General features: G+C 38.1%; 1 protein-coding gene across 2 annotated transcripts in view; it reads right to left on the minus strand.

Moving 5' to 3' along the window:
* The window catches only part of SORT1 (sortilin 1), a 63,170-nt gene that overhangs the window by 30,454 nt on the left and 17,917 nt on the right, over nt 1-14,799 (minus strand). For both annotated transcript variants that reach the window (XM_079111487.1, XM_079111486.1), the window contains exons 2-3: nt 9,800-9,859; nt 8,413-8,486 (exon numbers count right to left, since the gene is read on the minus strand). In XM_079111487.1, coding sequence (XP_078967613.1) covers nt 8,413-8,486; nt 9,800-9,859 — 134 coding nt within the window. The remainder of the gene's footprint in view (nt 1-8,412; nt 8,487-9,799; nt 9,860-14,799) is intronic.

The following is a 14,799-nucleotide window of genomic DNA, read 5'->3' on the forward strand; positions in this document are numbered from 1 at the left end:
CCTCACACGAGGGAGATACTTTATCAAAAGTCAAGTAGTTAATTAAGGACAAAATTGAAACTACAGTCCATTTCTCTTTATTCTTACCCCCCAAACTACAGACTACTTTTAATTATCTGTGAGGTTTTCCTCTCTGCCAAGGGCTTGTGAAAGGACAGTATAGATCAGTTAACAGGAAGCTGGAGATAGGAGGGACACGTTGATGTTCATATGTATAGGTCTGTGGTAGTATGCTAAAACAATCTGCGTATGTCTTCAAGTTGTCCAAATGACTCTTCCTCTCCAGAGAAAATTTCTGGATCCATAAAATAAGGATTGGGCACCACCCAATAAATTCCTATAGAGCCCTGATTTTGGCTTTTGAGTACAAGATCAGTTCTTATCCTCTTGACAGCCAGCAGGAGATGTGCATAAACAATTCCCAGCTCTGCAGGATCCACATCAGCAGCAGCCAGACAACCTTCCCAGGGGTGGTAGCAGTTTGACTATCACTGTTTTACAAATCTCTCCTCGTTCATGGCACCCCCAGGGAACCTCCACAAACCTGCTGGCAAGCCTGCTTGCTTTCTAAGAACTTGGCACAACAAACTCATCCCTGTGCCCTTCAGAAAAATAGGGCAACATGAATGAAACAAAAAAAACATGTGTGGCAACCCTGTGGTAGTCAGTGAAACAAATGGAGAACCTGCTGGGGGGTTAAATAAATAGGGTTTTGTAAGGATACTTTGGGCCTGGAGAGATATTTTGACATTTCATTTGAACATACCTTTGTTTTCTATTAGCATAAGTATGCATATGGCATGCATAACGAAGAGGAAATCAATAATATACCCTGAAAATTGAATCCACTTTTCAAACTCCATATAATTAATGAAATTATTCATAGCAGTCAAGTGATGAGTTAATTAAAACCCTGTGAAACCATCTTTTAGAAAGAAATCTTTTTAATAAAGATTCTATACATCAACCCCTAATATCTGCTCATTTAGGTTACCAAAAATAATGATCGCTTTTGTGGGTATCTGTGGTGTAAACATGCACATGTTTACAACTCAAGATAACAATGCTAAAATACAAATGTGTGAAATAGAGCTTGTCTTAGTCCATTTGGGCTGCTATAAGGGAATACCAAAGCCCAAGTGCTTTAAAACCAACAGAAATTTATTTCTCACATTTCTGGAGGCTGGGAAGTCTAAGATCAGGGTACTGGCAGATTTTGTGCCTGGTGAAGGCCTACTTCCTAGTTCACAAACTGCCATCTTGTCACTTGTCACTGTAATCTCATAAGGCAGAAGGGTCATGGGAACTCCTTGGGCTGGTCTCTCTCTCTTAAAAATATTTTTCTTTTCTCTCTCCCACAAACCCCATACTAGAGATTGAAATCAGGGCCTTGTGCATGCTAGGCAAACACTCTACCACTAAGCTACACACCCAGCCTCAGGGAGTCTCTTTTATAATGGCACTAATCTTTTTGGTGAGGGCTCTGTCCTCACAAATATTTATCACCTACCAAAGGCCCCGCCTCCTAGTGCTATTGCATTGGGGGCTAAGACTTCAACATATGAATTTGAGGGGGAAAAGTAGACTAATCTGCCCTTGTCCCCCCCAAATTAATGTACAGATTCTCACATGCAAAATACATACATTACATCTCAAGAGCCCTTAAAGTCTTAACTCTTTCCAGCATCAATTCTGAAGTCTAAAATCCAAAATGTCATCTGAATATTATATAAATCAGGTATAGTTGAGTCTCAAGGAATGATTCATCATGAAGAAAATTCCTCTTCAGCTGTGAATCTGGAACCAAACAAGTTATTTACTTCCAAAACACAGTGGCAAAACAAGCATAGCATAGACTATCCATTCCATAAAGGTGAAATGAGAAAAAATAAAGGAGATCCCAGATAAGTCCAAATCACAAGGCAAACTCCAAGAGATATTAAGGCTTGAAAATAATATTCATTGGCTCAATATTCTATTCTCCACATCCACCAAGCTGGTGAATCTGCCTGTGCAGCTTTGCTGGGCAGAGGTTGGACCCCCAAGTCTCTGGGTGACCCTGAACACATGGCTTTGGGTAGAAGCCATCTCTAAATGAGAAAGGTAACCCCTCCTAACCTCACCCAAATTTTGAAGCTGAGGCAGCAGCCTTGATGATTTCTGAATTGCTTTGGGGGTCATTCTTCCCTTGTCTTGAAAAATAGTGCCTATTAGCTGAATAGCTCTATGGTCCCATCCTTTTAAACTTGAGAAGTCAGGCAGCCTTCCTTCATTTCATTCTGTTTCCTTCCTCTTAAGTTCATACTGGTAGTTTTTCTGCTGGGTGGTTAATTAAGTTTATGGTTCATACCCATACTCATCTTTATCAAACGGTCTCTTGGCCACTTTCTTAGTTTTCATGATTTTTGCAATATGGGTAGACTAAGAAACTTCCAAATCTTTAAGTTCTGCTTCCTTTATGCTTAAGAATTCTGTCTTCAAGTTCTTTCTTCTCAAATTTCACTATCAGCTGTCAGGAGGAGCCAAGCTACAGCTTCAATACCTTGCTCAGAAATTGCTTCAGCTAAACTCCCAATTTCATCACTTGCAAACACTTCCTTCTATATAACACTATAACATGAACACAATTAGCCAAGTTCTTTGCCACTTCATAACATAGATTGCCTTTGTTCCATTACCTAATAACATGTGCCTCCTTTCTGTCTGCAACCTTATCATAGCAGCCTTTAGCATTTATATTATCACCAACATTTTGCCATGGATTACAAACACACTGGCTAAGACAGAAGTTCTTTTCTACAACTGTCCCTCTTTTTGTCTACATCCTCAATAGAATCATTTAAAAAATTTCATTCACAGCAATCTAGGCTGTTTGTAACATGCACCTGGAAACTCTACCCATTTTCTCTATTCCTTTTGTTCATTTTGCCATGAATACTTATTCACTATGAATTCAACATAAAAGTAACCAAGTTGATAACAAACTCAAATTACAGCATTATCGTTTTCACTAATTGGAAAAGTTAACACAGTTCATCCCCATTCACACGTTCTGTATTTGCAAATTTGCCTACACACTTAAATTTATTTGTAACCCCAAATTCAATGCTCATGGTGTTTTCACAATCATTTGGAGACACTGGCAAGGCAACCAAGGATTTGAGTCGCATAGAACGTACATTCCCAGCTGAGGTCAAACAAGATGATGCTCTGCCTTCTTGTCTCAGCTTTTATAGTGCAAACAAGTATCCTATTCATGGACCATTTAGTGTCATATTTTTGCATTTTTGTAGGTTTTTTTTTTTCCCAAGGATTTTGCTGTTTAAAATAGCCTCCACATGTAGTGGTGATATGGTTTGTGTTCCTAAGCACAAAGACTTTGGTACCTCATGGAGGAAACGTGAGTTAAACAAGCTTCATCTGGGCGAGCGTTATAGAGCTTTTGGCCAAGAACTCAATTTTAATGAAGCAACAATATCTACTAAATAAAGTATCTTTAGACAGAAACACACATAAAACAAGGTTATGTATTGATCGGTTGACAAATGTGACCAGAGATTTGCAAAAAACTAACCCTTTATTTTCTCTATAAGCAATGGTTCAGGTTCACTAATTCCGTGTTTGTGGCAACTTTACAGAACATAATAACTATCATAAATAATAAGAACTAGCTCAATTGAGACCTCCAGTCAAAAGAGCAATAGGGAAAATGCAGCTTATTAAAGTGTGCCAAAGGAATCCTAGACTTGAAGTAGCTGCCAGGTAACATGGCAGAATTTGAACCCACACTAACCTTAATAACCACTACTTTCAGTCACTTTGTTTTCTGTCTGATGCTACCTTGAATTTTAAGTATTTTGTTGTGTTTTATCATTACTAGAAAATTCATATTTTCTGTAGAAATTCTGAAAATACAAGTGGAAAAATAAGCAGAATTACAAATAAAATCATAGAACTTTTAATCAGAAGGAATATGAGTATTTGGTGGGTTTCTTATTTTGCTTTGACAAGATAATTCTAACAGTATAAAACAAAGATGCATCAAAGGTGAATCGCCATCATCATGCATTCAAGTGAACTTTTTCTTTTAAAACAAACAGTAAAAGAAATTTTGTAAATGGAATTTATGTTAGCTGTAACTGAAATATGCAGTCATTGTTAATAATCTACTGCAGTGAAACTGACCTGAGCATATCATTAAAAAGGCTGCATGTTGGGCTGGGGTTGCAGTTCAGTAACAGAGCACTTGCCTGCTTGCCTAGCATGTGTGAGGCCCTGGGTTCAATTCCCAGCAACACACACACACACACACACACACACACACACACACACACACACAAAAAAAAGGCTGCATGCAAGATGGTTTAATGAAGCTGGCTAACTGAAATAGCAGTTTTCTGCCTGCTATATACTTAAGCTATCTTTTTTTTTTTTTTTTAATCTGAAGCACATCCTGAAAAACTTATATTGACCACAGAATAAACTTTGATATGAAATCTTAGAGATTCCCAGATTAATTTCCAAAATTTAAGTAACTCTCAAGAGAAAATGAAAACCAGAAATAAAATAATCCAGTAGTTTTGTGTTAATTAGGTACAGAATTTTGATGTAGAACGTGTATGTTTGCATGGCTAAGTGGAGCTCACACACTGAAAAGTTAGATTCAAGAGGCCATGAAGCAAAAATGCAGGATATCTTTTAGTTGCAAAACAAAACAAATAAAAAATTATCACCTGAATACTGGTTTATTTTTCAACTTCATATTTGCAAGTGAGAGACAAAGGTACTTAACAAGCTATTATACAAATATTCCTTAACAGAATCAAAATTTATACAACTTAAACATGATTTCCTTCAATTAAAGGTATTAACAATATTCTCTCAATTTTATCTAACCATTAATGCCCTTGGGACTTTATTAGCTCCCAAATCCTTCAACAATTCTTCTTCAAAGCCTAAAGAGAAGTATACTCCTTCTAACTGCACAGGTAACAGGTGACTTCCTTCTGTTCTTGCAAACCCTTCTACTTTACTACATGCAGCAGGTGGCATGTAATTAGCTATATTTTATTTGCATTCCTAATAAACCTTTGGCTGTATAAGATTTAGTACACAAAGGTAATCTAATAAACAATGCAGAAAACTAGAAGAGTCTTCAGAGTAGATTTGGTGGGCTTTTTTTTTTATTTTTTCTAATTTGGCAACAATAGCATATTCAGAACTTGTAACTCATTTTAATTAAACTGTCCCCTTCCGTTTTCTTTCTTTCTTTATTATTATTATTTTTTGGTACCAGGGATTGAACACAGGGGTGCTTACCCACTGAGTCACATCCCCAGCCCTTTTTATTTTGAGACAGGACCTTGCTAAGTTGCTGAGGCTGGCTTTGAACTTGTGATTCTCCTGCCTCAGCATCCTGAACCGCTGGGATTTCAGGCATATGCCACCATACCGGGCTCCTTTCTCCATTTCTGAAGCAAGGACCCCATGGCTAATGTGTTCAACAATGTGACTCACTTCCAGGGAGGTCAGCCCAGTTGGAGAGGCAACAAGGCATATTTACAGTATTCACCTGAACTCTGGAAGTAGACAGGAATCAGGTTTCACTTACTTGGAGGGAAGAGAGAATTAACATTCAAAGTGACTCTGGTTAAAACACAACAGTATTGCTGTGCAACATGAAGATAAAGAACTCTGGTAACATCATACTGAGTCAGAAACAAACGGAACTGCTCTCTAGTAAATTATATGTTAGCAAAGGGGCTCTCACAAGAACAGACAAATATATGATGAAAAATGGCTGAGTCAGATGGGGGTGAGTATTTAAACAATAACACAGTAAGACTATTCTTATTTTGGTTTTGGTTGTCTTAAAGTAGACACGATATTGAAAAGCAAAAGGATGGGTGAAAAAAATTCATGAAAATGCTTTCACTCTCATAGATCTGTCTTAGGAAACTGTTAGATCCAATTCCAGCTGCATGATCAAAGAACAACGTAGAGAACAAGAAGTGAATTGAGAAGAAAAGCAAAAAAGCGGTTGAAGCATTAGGTGTGGAAGATCATTCAACCTGGAGAGGGCAGAGTTTTAAAAAAACCCTTCAAATCATGTAACCATTAATCAGAGAGGAGGCGTTCATTTGCTACTAAAAATTGAACTGGAAATGAGCATCCCCTATAACACAAATATGTATGATATTAATCACAGTAACATTAGTTACAGTGAAAGAACTAGCTGTAACTGTCCAATGCAGTAAAGATTAAGAAGATTATGTCCATCCAAAAAAATGAGGGCTTACTAGAAGAGGGGACTGTATGGGCACTGACTAACAGAACAGGTGCAGCTCATAAGGCCAGGTGTTAGTAACATCTACACGGTGGCAGGGGCTGGAGCAGAGTTGTGCATATGTAGAAGCTGTGGAGGTATTTTGGGCAATCACTTTTTACCAACTGGCACGGAAGGCTTTCAGTTCATTTTAACAATTGGTACGGCAGTGCCAGTGCATGCTGGTCATGTGCCATCCATAGCCACTGGCATGTAGCAGCAAACAGCACCAAGCTCTTATTCCATGCCAGGCATTGCAAAGCATTCCTTGCCACACTGAGGTGGGCATTATTACTGTCCTTTTACATAGGACAAAAAAGACTTAGGAGGTTAAAATGACTTGCCCAAGTTCATTTTGATTGCAAATGACAGTGCTGGGATTCAATCCCAGGCCTGCTTGCCAACAAAACTTGGCAGCTTCCACACTGCTTCCCAAGACTAGATAGCCAAATGATGTAACAGTAAAGAAGAAAATCAAGATAATTAACTGTAAATAAACTAAGATTATACTCAGCATTGGGTGAATTTCTTTCTTGATGTTAGAATTTCCAAATATTATATTATGATTATCTTGCTTTTATAATGAAAGATAAGTTGGCAAGGAAAGCCATAACATGAGGAGAAATTTTATAACAGCAAGGATTCTTAAATACTAGAAAGAGTTACTAAAGTTACACATTTTTCCCTTCCCAAACAGGAGACATTTCATCTGTCTGAAATGATTGAACTACTGTTCTAAATGAATAAACAATGTCACCTATTATAGCCCCTTCTAGCACTAGGATTCCATAATACATTGTCAATTCTACATCAAACAAATAAAAATATACTATTAGTCTAAAGATTATAGAGAATCCAAGGCATTCATTTATTAACACTTGTTGCCAGCTGACCTGTCAGTCATTTGATAGATGGTGGAGCACCACAAAGTGGTCCAGAGCCTTGCCTTCATGGAGCTTACAGTAATTCAAGATGGCAGCTCTTTCTTGGCCTAAAGGTCCACCTACCAATTTGAGGCCAACATTACTGTGTTGAAGGGCACAGAGCTCTGGCTCCAGACCCAGCAGGCAAGGATCACACTTACTGGGGAAAGGAGGTTGGTTTGGTTTACTTCAGAGCTTCATCATGGGTTCCCTTCCACCTGGTCAAGACCAACAGTCAAATAAAGAATCCTTAGAAACCAACATGGCCCCTAGAAAACACCCTGTCCCTGGGGTAGTTTCTTCATCACCTGCTGGGATGCCATGACTTCTTTAGGTCCCTAGGGGCAGGGGTGGGGAGGATGAAACTGACACAAATTTGAGGGAGTTAACTCTGCTCTTAAGTCTTACTTTTAAGGAAAGAACCTATTATTTAACCATTCTGTACCTTGGAGGAGACAACTCTTAAAATGTGAATGTTGGGCTGGGGAGATAGCTCAGTCAGTAGAGTGCTTGCCTTGCAAGCACAAAGCCCTAGGTTCGATCCCCAGCACCGCAAAAAAAAAAAAAAAAAAAAAAAAAAAAAAAAAAAAAAAGATGTGAATGTTATCAGAACACAGGTTCCTGTTGTCATTACTGGTGTGAACTCTACAAGGCACTTTGGTAGGTTTGACCTGAGAACTTCCTTCTTATGTAGAAACAGTTACCTGACAATCTCCATCTAATATAGGAACAATCTTTTAGGCCTTAAAATGTTCAATAAAAAAAAAAAAAATTGTCTAGAAGGTACAATGAAAATTTTCATTTCAGGAATATAAAAAATCATTCTGTACTCATAATAAATAGATGTATAAAAATCTGTACTACCTCCTGCAAATAAATATCTATGTAAATTAACATTCACATGCACTCCTTAGACCCTTCATCTTCCTTCATTGTTCTACCCCTACGTCAGGTGACCTCATCTCTGCAGCATTAGTTCCCTTTTCATACTTCTTTAGGTTGCTAAGTAGACATTAAAAAGTGGGCTGAGTGTGACAGTTTGGTGAAAAATTAAGATGGAAAGAAGATCTAAATCAACATTAGCCTCTACGATGTCCAGAACAGGGAACTTGCATTCTCAATGTGTTACTTAGTCAAATGCCCCTAAGGTGCTGGTCATCTCACCTTCGATATAGCTTGGACTGTTCAGAAGTAATAATTACCAGTGGTACATGGAAGGTAGTCAAGACTAGTATAACCTGGAGAGAGACAAAAGCATTTCGTCAATAAGAAAGATACTTGGATTACATGCTGATATGTGATGGGATTAAACCACACCTGATAGGCTGCTGAAAGTCCCATTGTGTAGCAGACTACATGCCAACATATTCAAGAACCAAGAAGTACCAAGTCACTAGGACTTACAATGACTGGGGAAGTCCTCCACTCATTTCATTGGGATGATCCTCCTGGCTTACACTTGAAGCAGTGAGGCAGAGCTATTCAAATACACATTATGATAAGGGAAGGATTTAACTACTTTGTATCCAGATTATCCATAAGACATTCTCAGGCAAGAATCATCTCTTTTATTATGTCTACAGAGGCTACAATACCATGGATGTTGTTAGACAACTGTGAGACAGACATATATATATGTATGTATATATGTTCTTCTGCTGTTAGTTCTCCATAAAATTCCTTTTATAAATAACTATTTTTCTACAAAAATATTCATAAGATAGAGATACTGGATAGATTAGTACAGGAGTCTAGGGAGTCTCAAAAAGTGATATAATAAGAAAACTTGGAGCTATACCTATCTTAGATAAAGGGATAAATCATGGAAATTAGGGTCTAACAAATCTTAGAAGAAACTGAGACAAGTTGAAGGGAATTCTACTGGAAGTTTAAAAAAATAATTAAGCTACAACTTGCTTTTCAAACCACAATTTTATTTCTTTAGGCTTCTGATATGGCTATCATGTGCCTCCAAGTTATGCTACATGCACTACTGGAACACCAGGAGGCATGTGACATGGCCCCTCAGGGTATCCTCCTCATGGGAGACCAGCTGCACACTAGGAGGGAGAAGGTGCTTCCATTCCTCCAGTCCTGGCAGTGCCTCCTTTTGTCGACACAGGGAGACTGGATGTAGTTGAACAACCACGGGCCCACAGATGCCACAGTCCTTCAACATAACTGTGGGAAAGGACACAGGGAAAATGCAGTTTGGAGGGAAAACGCCACAATATGCAATGTTCCCTTTTCTGTTTCTACACAGGGGCTTCCCTTCTTAGCACACAGCATTCTTTTCCCTTTCTTCTTCTTCCTGCACCTCCATGCTAAGGAGCCACCAAAGTCCATCCTCCTACTAAGGAAAAAGGGAGTCTTAAGATGGTCCCAGTTCTAAAGCAAAACCAAAACAACTACAGCTTCCCGAAAATCTGTCCCGTGATAGCACTCTCTGAGCCTGCACTTTGCAGTTTCAGAAAGTAATGATACTTAGTGGTTAAGCCCCACAAGTCTACATCTTTTTGCCAGACTGAAATAGAATCAAAATGTTACTTACCCCACTGCTATCTCCAACCCAGGACAAGGATACTGAGCCCCTGAGATCATCAAACACATGCTATAAGGGGAAAAAGAAATGAAATTCCTTTAGAAAGGTATCCTCTCTCCTTCGATTTTTGACTTCCTTAAATAATTCAGAACTTTATCACTGTTCAGAGTAATTAAGTTCGTAATTATAAGGAGACATGGATTTCCAGAACAAAATTTGGGAGAGATGGGATTTAATTATTTAACCTGGATCACAAGTAACTTGGAAATTTAAATTCTCTCTTACACAAAGTAAGCCAAGCAGATGAGTTTTCTTCACTGCACCAGATGGGGAAATGGGATAATCTAATTGCTTTCTCCAACATAACTAAATATAAAGATATGGCAAAGTATTCTTAGGATGCTTTAAAACAAGAGATCAGAGCCCACATTGACAGACATAATTATAACCCAATCAGCATAATTTCAATTTTTCTAGGCCATCTTCACAGTATAACTGAATAGTTAGTAGCTGTATTCCTTTTGCTTCCAGTCTAACACCAAAATGACAAGAGGCAAAAGCAAATGGCCTTGTTTCATTTTTATTCAATAGTAATATTAATAAAATAATAATAATAATAAACCTTACGAGAGCTGTGGTGTGAGTCAGGAGGCAAAAAAGAGAGTGTATTGTTCAAAATATGGTACATATGTTAAAATACTATTATAATTATTGTTGGGGTGTTTTTGAGTTTTTTCTCAAATGTATAAAATAACGTAGCCAAATATGGTGGCACATGCCTGTAATCCCAGAGGCTAGGGAGGCTGGGGCAGGAGGATTCTAAGTTCAAAGCCAGCCTCAGCAAAAGCAAGGCCCTAAGCAACTCAGTGAGACCCTGTCTCTAAATAAAATACAAAATAAGGCTAGGGATATGGTTCAATGGTCGAAGTCCCTGAGTTCAATCCCCAGTACCAAATACAACAACAAATAAATAAATAAATAAATAAAATAATATACATATCCATTATAGAAAACACAGACATATAACAAAAGAAGCATTATTCATAGTTCTACCATTCAGAGATATTTCAGATATGTATAGTCTTCTAGTCTATATCTTTTTACCTTATAAAAAAATAAAAATTCCAACAAAGCAATAGCTTCATTTGATAAAAATAGCCACCATATAGAAATTATATACTATATATAGCATATATAACAAAAAGTGAAGATCCCTCTCCAAACCCTGTTTCTATTAATAATTTAGTAAACATTTCTATTAAATGTTGGTGAATATGTTTTTTCTTAAGATTTATGTCTCAGGTTTTTAAATCTTAAGTATGTCCAGGCCTCCCAAATATGAGGAGCTCATTATAAGCAGAGGATGTAACTTTATATTTCTTGGTACTCCCTATGCCTATCATAGGGGTACTCTGCACACTCAATAAGCATTTGTTGAAAATGCTTATAATATATCCTTCCCAAACCACAAACTAAATCTCAAAACAGAATACATCTATAAATGGTGGGATGCCAGTTACTTGGTCACCCAAACCACCAATCCCAACAGAGAAGTCTGAAAAGAAACAACTCAAAATACGAACTGCTTTACTTATCTTCTGATTTTCTCTTGTGGTCCTCCTGAGTCCACCTACTCTATTTCTCTCCTGGTGGGAAGTGCCTTTGAGGTCAAAAGACCCTCTTATACAATCTTTGCAAGTAGTACCATGAGTGCCTCACACAGGGCTTGCTAAATAAATGCTGGTTAACTCTCAAATGCTCAGGCAGAGCTTCTCATAGTCTCTGTAGGACAGAAGGGCTATTCATACATGTAATCTTGCCAAGCATCTAAGGAGCAGGGCTGTGAGAGACTCCCGGAACCAAAGCTTACACACTGACACAGCAATGTGTTTTGTAAGATATTTCACACAAAGCAAGACCACATGTTCTCTTGAGCAAGAAAACAGTGTCTGACATTACATCAATGAGTTCCTTGAGGAAGAGTAGGAATATTCAGAGCTACCACAAGCTCCAGACAGACCACATGCTCTACCAGTCATGTAAACATAGGTTATTTTTTCACAGAGGGTTCTGGTCATAAAACTGACTAGGGTGGATGAAAAATTCCATTATATGTAGTTCTTGAGCTCTTGGTTATCTTGATCAGTCCACAATATAATCTGTCTTGAGTCAATGAAGTCCTGTACCTTATACTTCTCAGGCAATGCTCTACAGACCTGACCGTGTCAGTGCACACTTGGATCACCCAAATTTTCCTACCTTTCAATCATAGAACAAGCACTAGTACTAGATGTCACTAGCAATCCTCTGCCTCACCTTAACAACTTAGACAATAACTGATCTCATTCATCATCCAAAGAGGCCCTCTAGAAATGTAGGCCGGACTACCCTTGACCTTCTATACCATTTCCTCCCATTAACCAATTAACATTAGATTTTGAAAATGTACAAACTCATTAAAAATTTTTTTATCTACCTAGAGTAAATGTAACTGACTTGTTATATTTCAATCTCTAATACACCTATACTTCTGAAAGTAAAAGACAAAATGAAATCAGAACAGTATGACCAAAGCTCAAGTGGAAAAAGGTCATGTGGAAAGAAGACATGTCCAGGAGAGATGTGGGACTAAGAGTACAGAGTCAATCCTATCTGTTGGATAGGAGAAGGAACTCAGGAAAGGGTGGGCAACATTTTTATGGTTAGGAGACAGAATGCACTAGTGTCAGCGAAAGTTCATCAGTTCTGATCCCTAGTTGTTTATCATTTTAACACAATGTGCACTTGTCACTCTACATTCTATCATCATTTTACATCTTTTGAAAACTGTATTTTAATTATAGCAACAAGAACCCTAGATGACCCCCTCACTATATCTGAAGCTCATCTGGTTCAGGGATTGAGCCTATACATTTTTGCAGTAACTTATAGCCTCATATGCCACAGGCGCTCAACAAATATTGAATCCATTTTCTTTAAGAACCATTTGGAAAGTCCTGAAAAGGAAGATGAAGTGAAAAAATACAGCCAGACCCAGTTAACTTCCCCATGACAGAAATCAGTATGAAATTTAAAAATTCCATTCTGAGAGGAATTTTGCTTCTGGTCAAGAGGGAGCAGCAGGGATCAAATTTACTCTCCTACCTGAAACAAGAGAACACAGAGAATAGAAGCCGCGTGCAGTGGTGTATACCTTTAATCCCAGCTATGTGAGAGGCTGAGGCAGGACGATTGCGAGTTCAAGGCCAGTCTTAGCAACTTAGTGAGACCCTGTTGCAAATTTTTGAAAAAATAATAAAAAGGGTTGAAAATATAGCTCAGAGTACCCCTGGATTCAATCCCCAACACTCCCCTCCATGTACTTAAAAGAAAAATAAAAAGTACAAAATACATGAAACAAGTTTTCAAGACACTGGACAAGAAGCAGTGAAGGACAATGATCCCTAGAAGATAGGAAACAAACATAAGAGGATCTTAGAACGGCCCCAGCTTACTATCTGCAGAGATTTTCCAGGCCACAGTGCAGGGAAGAGAAATCTAGGCAGAGCACAGAGGTCTCCCTAAACTGGTGAAATAAAACTAGTGTGGGGAAGCCAAAGAGGTCAGCGTTCACCAGATAGAAGACTAGAGAAGAGAGTTGCAAAGAAAGAGGGGGTGCTATGGATTGAATGTGTTCCCCAAGAGTTCGTGTATTGGAAACTTAATCCCCAAATTCATATGACATTTGGAGATGGGGTCTTTGGGAGGTACAGAGACCTATATTAGAAACTGAGGATGAAACCCCAAGATGGCATTAGTGGCTTTAGAAGAAGAAGAACAGAGATTGAGAGCTAGCACACTTGCTCTATTTCACCCTGCGATGCCCTATGCTGCATTATGAAGCAGCAAGAAGGCCCTCACCAGATGCTGGGGCCATGCTCTTGGACTTCCCAGCCAACAACTGTGAGCTAAATAAACCTCGATCTTCAGTCTTTGTAATTACCCAGTTTTCCATTTTAGCAACAGAAAACTGACTGAGACAGGGGGATTCCCAACCATTTAACCAAGTATCCTGCTGAGTACTGTGAGTACATGCATGTGAGGAAACTACCTGAGGCCTGAGAAAGAATCACCTGACAGGATGTGTGGTCTCACAAGGGACCACAGTGATTCCTGTTCCCAACAAGCACAGTAGAAAAACTTCATGTTTCAAGGGAATTGAGTAGAGTACTCAAAAATGTTTACCCTAAAGTAAAGAAAAATTAATTCTAGACTAAACGCTGTTCTGGTCCTGCTTTAAAAAGCTTAAAAGCAAGACCAAAAAGAATCAAACTGTTTCCAAGTAACATAACTGCATTCCAGAACAAAGTTCAGGAATATTTATAAGAGTACTAAAATATCTAGCACTCAACAAGATAAAATTCACAATACCCAACATTAAATAAATCACCCAGTATGCATGGAACAAGAAAACAGGACTCACAATAAAGAAAAACAAATCTATCAAACTGACTCAAAAATAACACAAATAATAGAACTAGGAGGCAAGAACATCAATATAGTTATAACTATACTCCATATGTTCAAAAATTAGACAACATAGAGCTTGTTAAATAAAGATATGAAAAAGGACCCACATTGGACTTGTAGAATGAGCATTACAATGTCTGAGATGAAAAATACATTGGGATAGGATCAGCAGATTAGACAATGCAGAATGGATTAGGAACTTGAAGAATACCAATAAAAACTATCCAAAGTGAAACAAAAAAAGAGAAAAAATAAACAGTATCATTGAGCTGTATAAAAACTTCAAACTAATATACACACACACACACACACACACAAATTGTAGGAGACTGGGGAAGCAGGGACAGAAAAAATGAAGAAATAGTAGCCAAAACTTCCCCAAATTTGATGAAAAGTATAAAGCCAGAGATTCAAGAAGCTCACAAATCCCAGGCTCAAGCAACATGATGAACAGGCTCATCATATTTCAAACTGTGTGAATCCAGTGATAGATAAAAATC

Source organism: Sciurus vulgaris (genome assembly GCF_902686455.1).
Source record: "Sciurus vulgaris genome assembly, chromosome: 1".
NCBI lineage: Eukaryota > Metazoa > Chordata > Mammalia > Rodentia > Sciuridae > Sciurus > Sciurus vulgaris.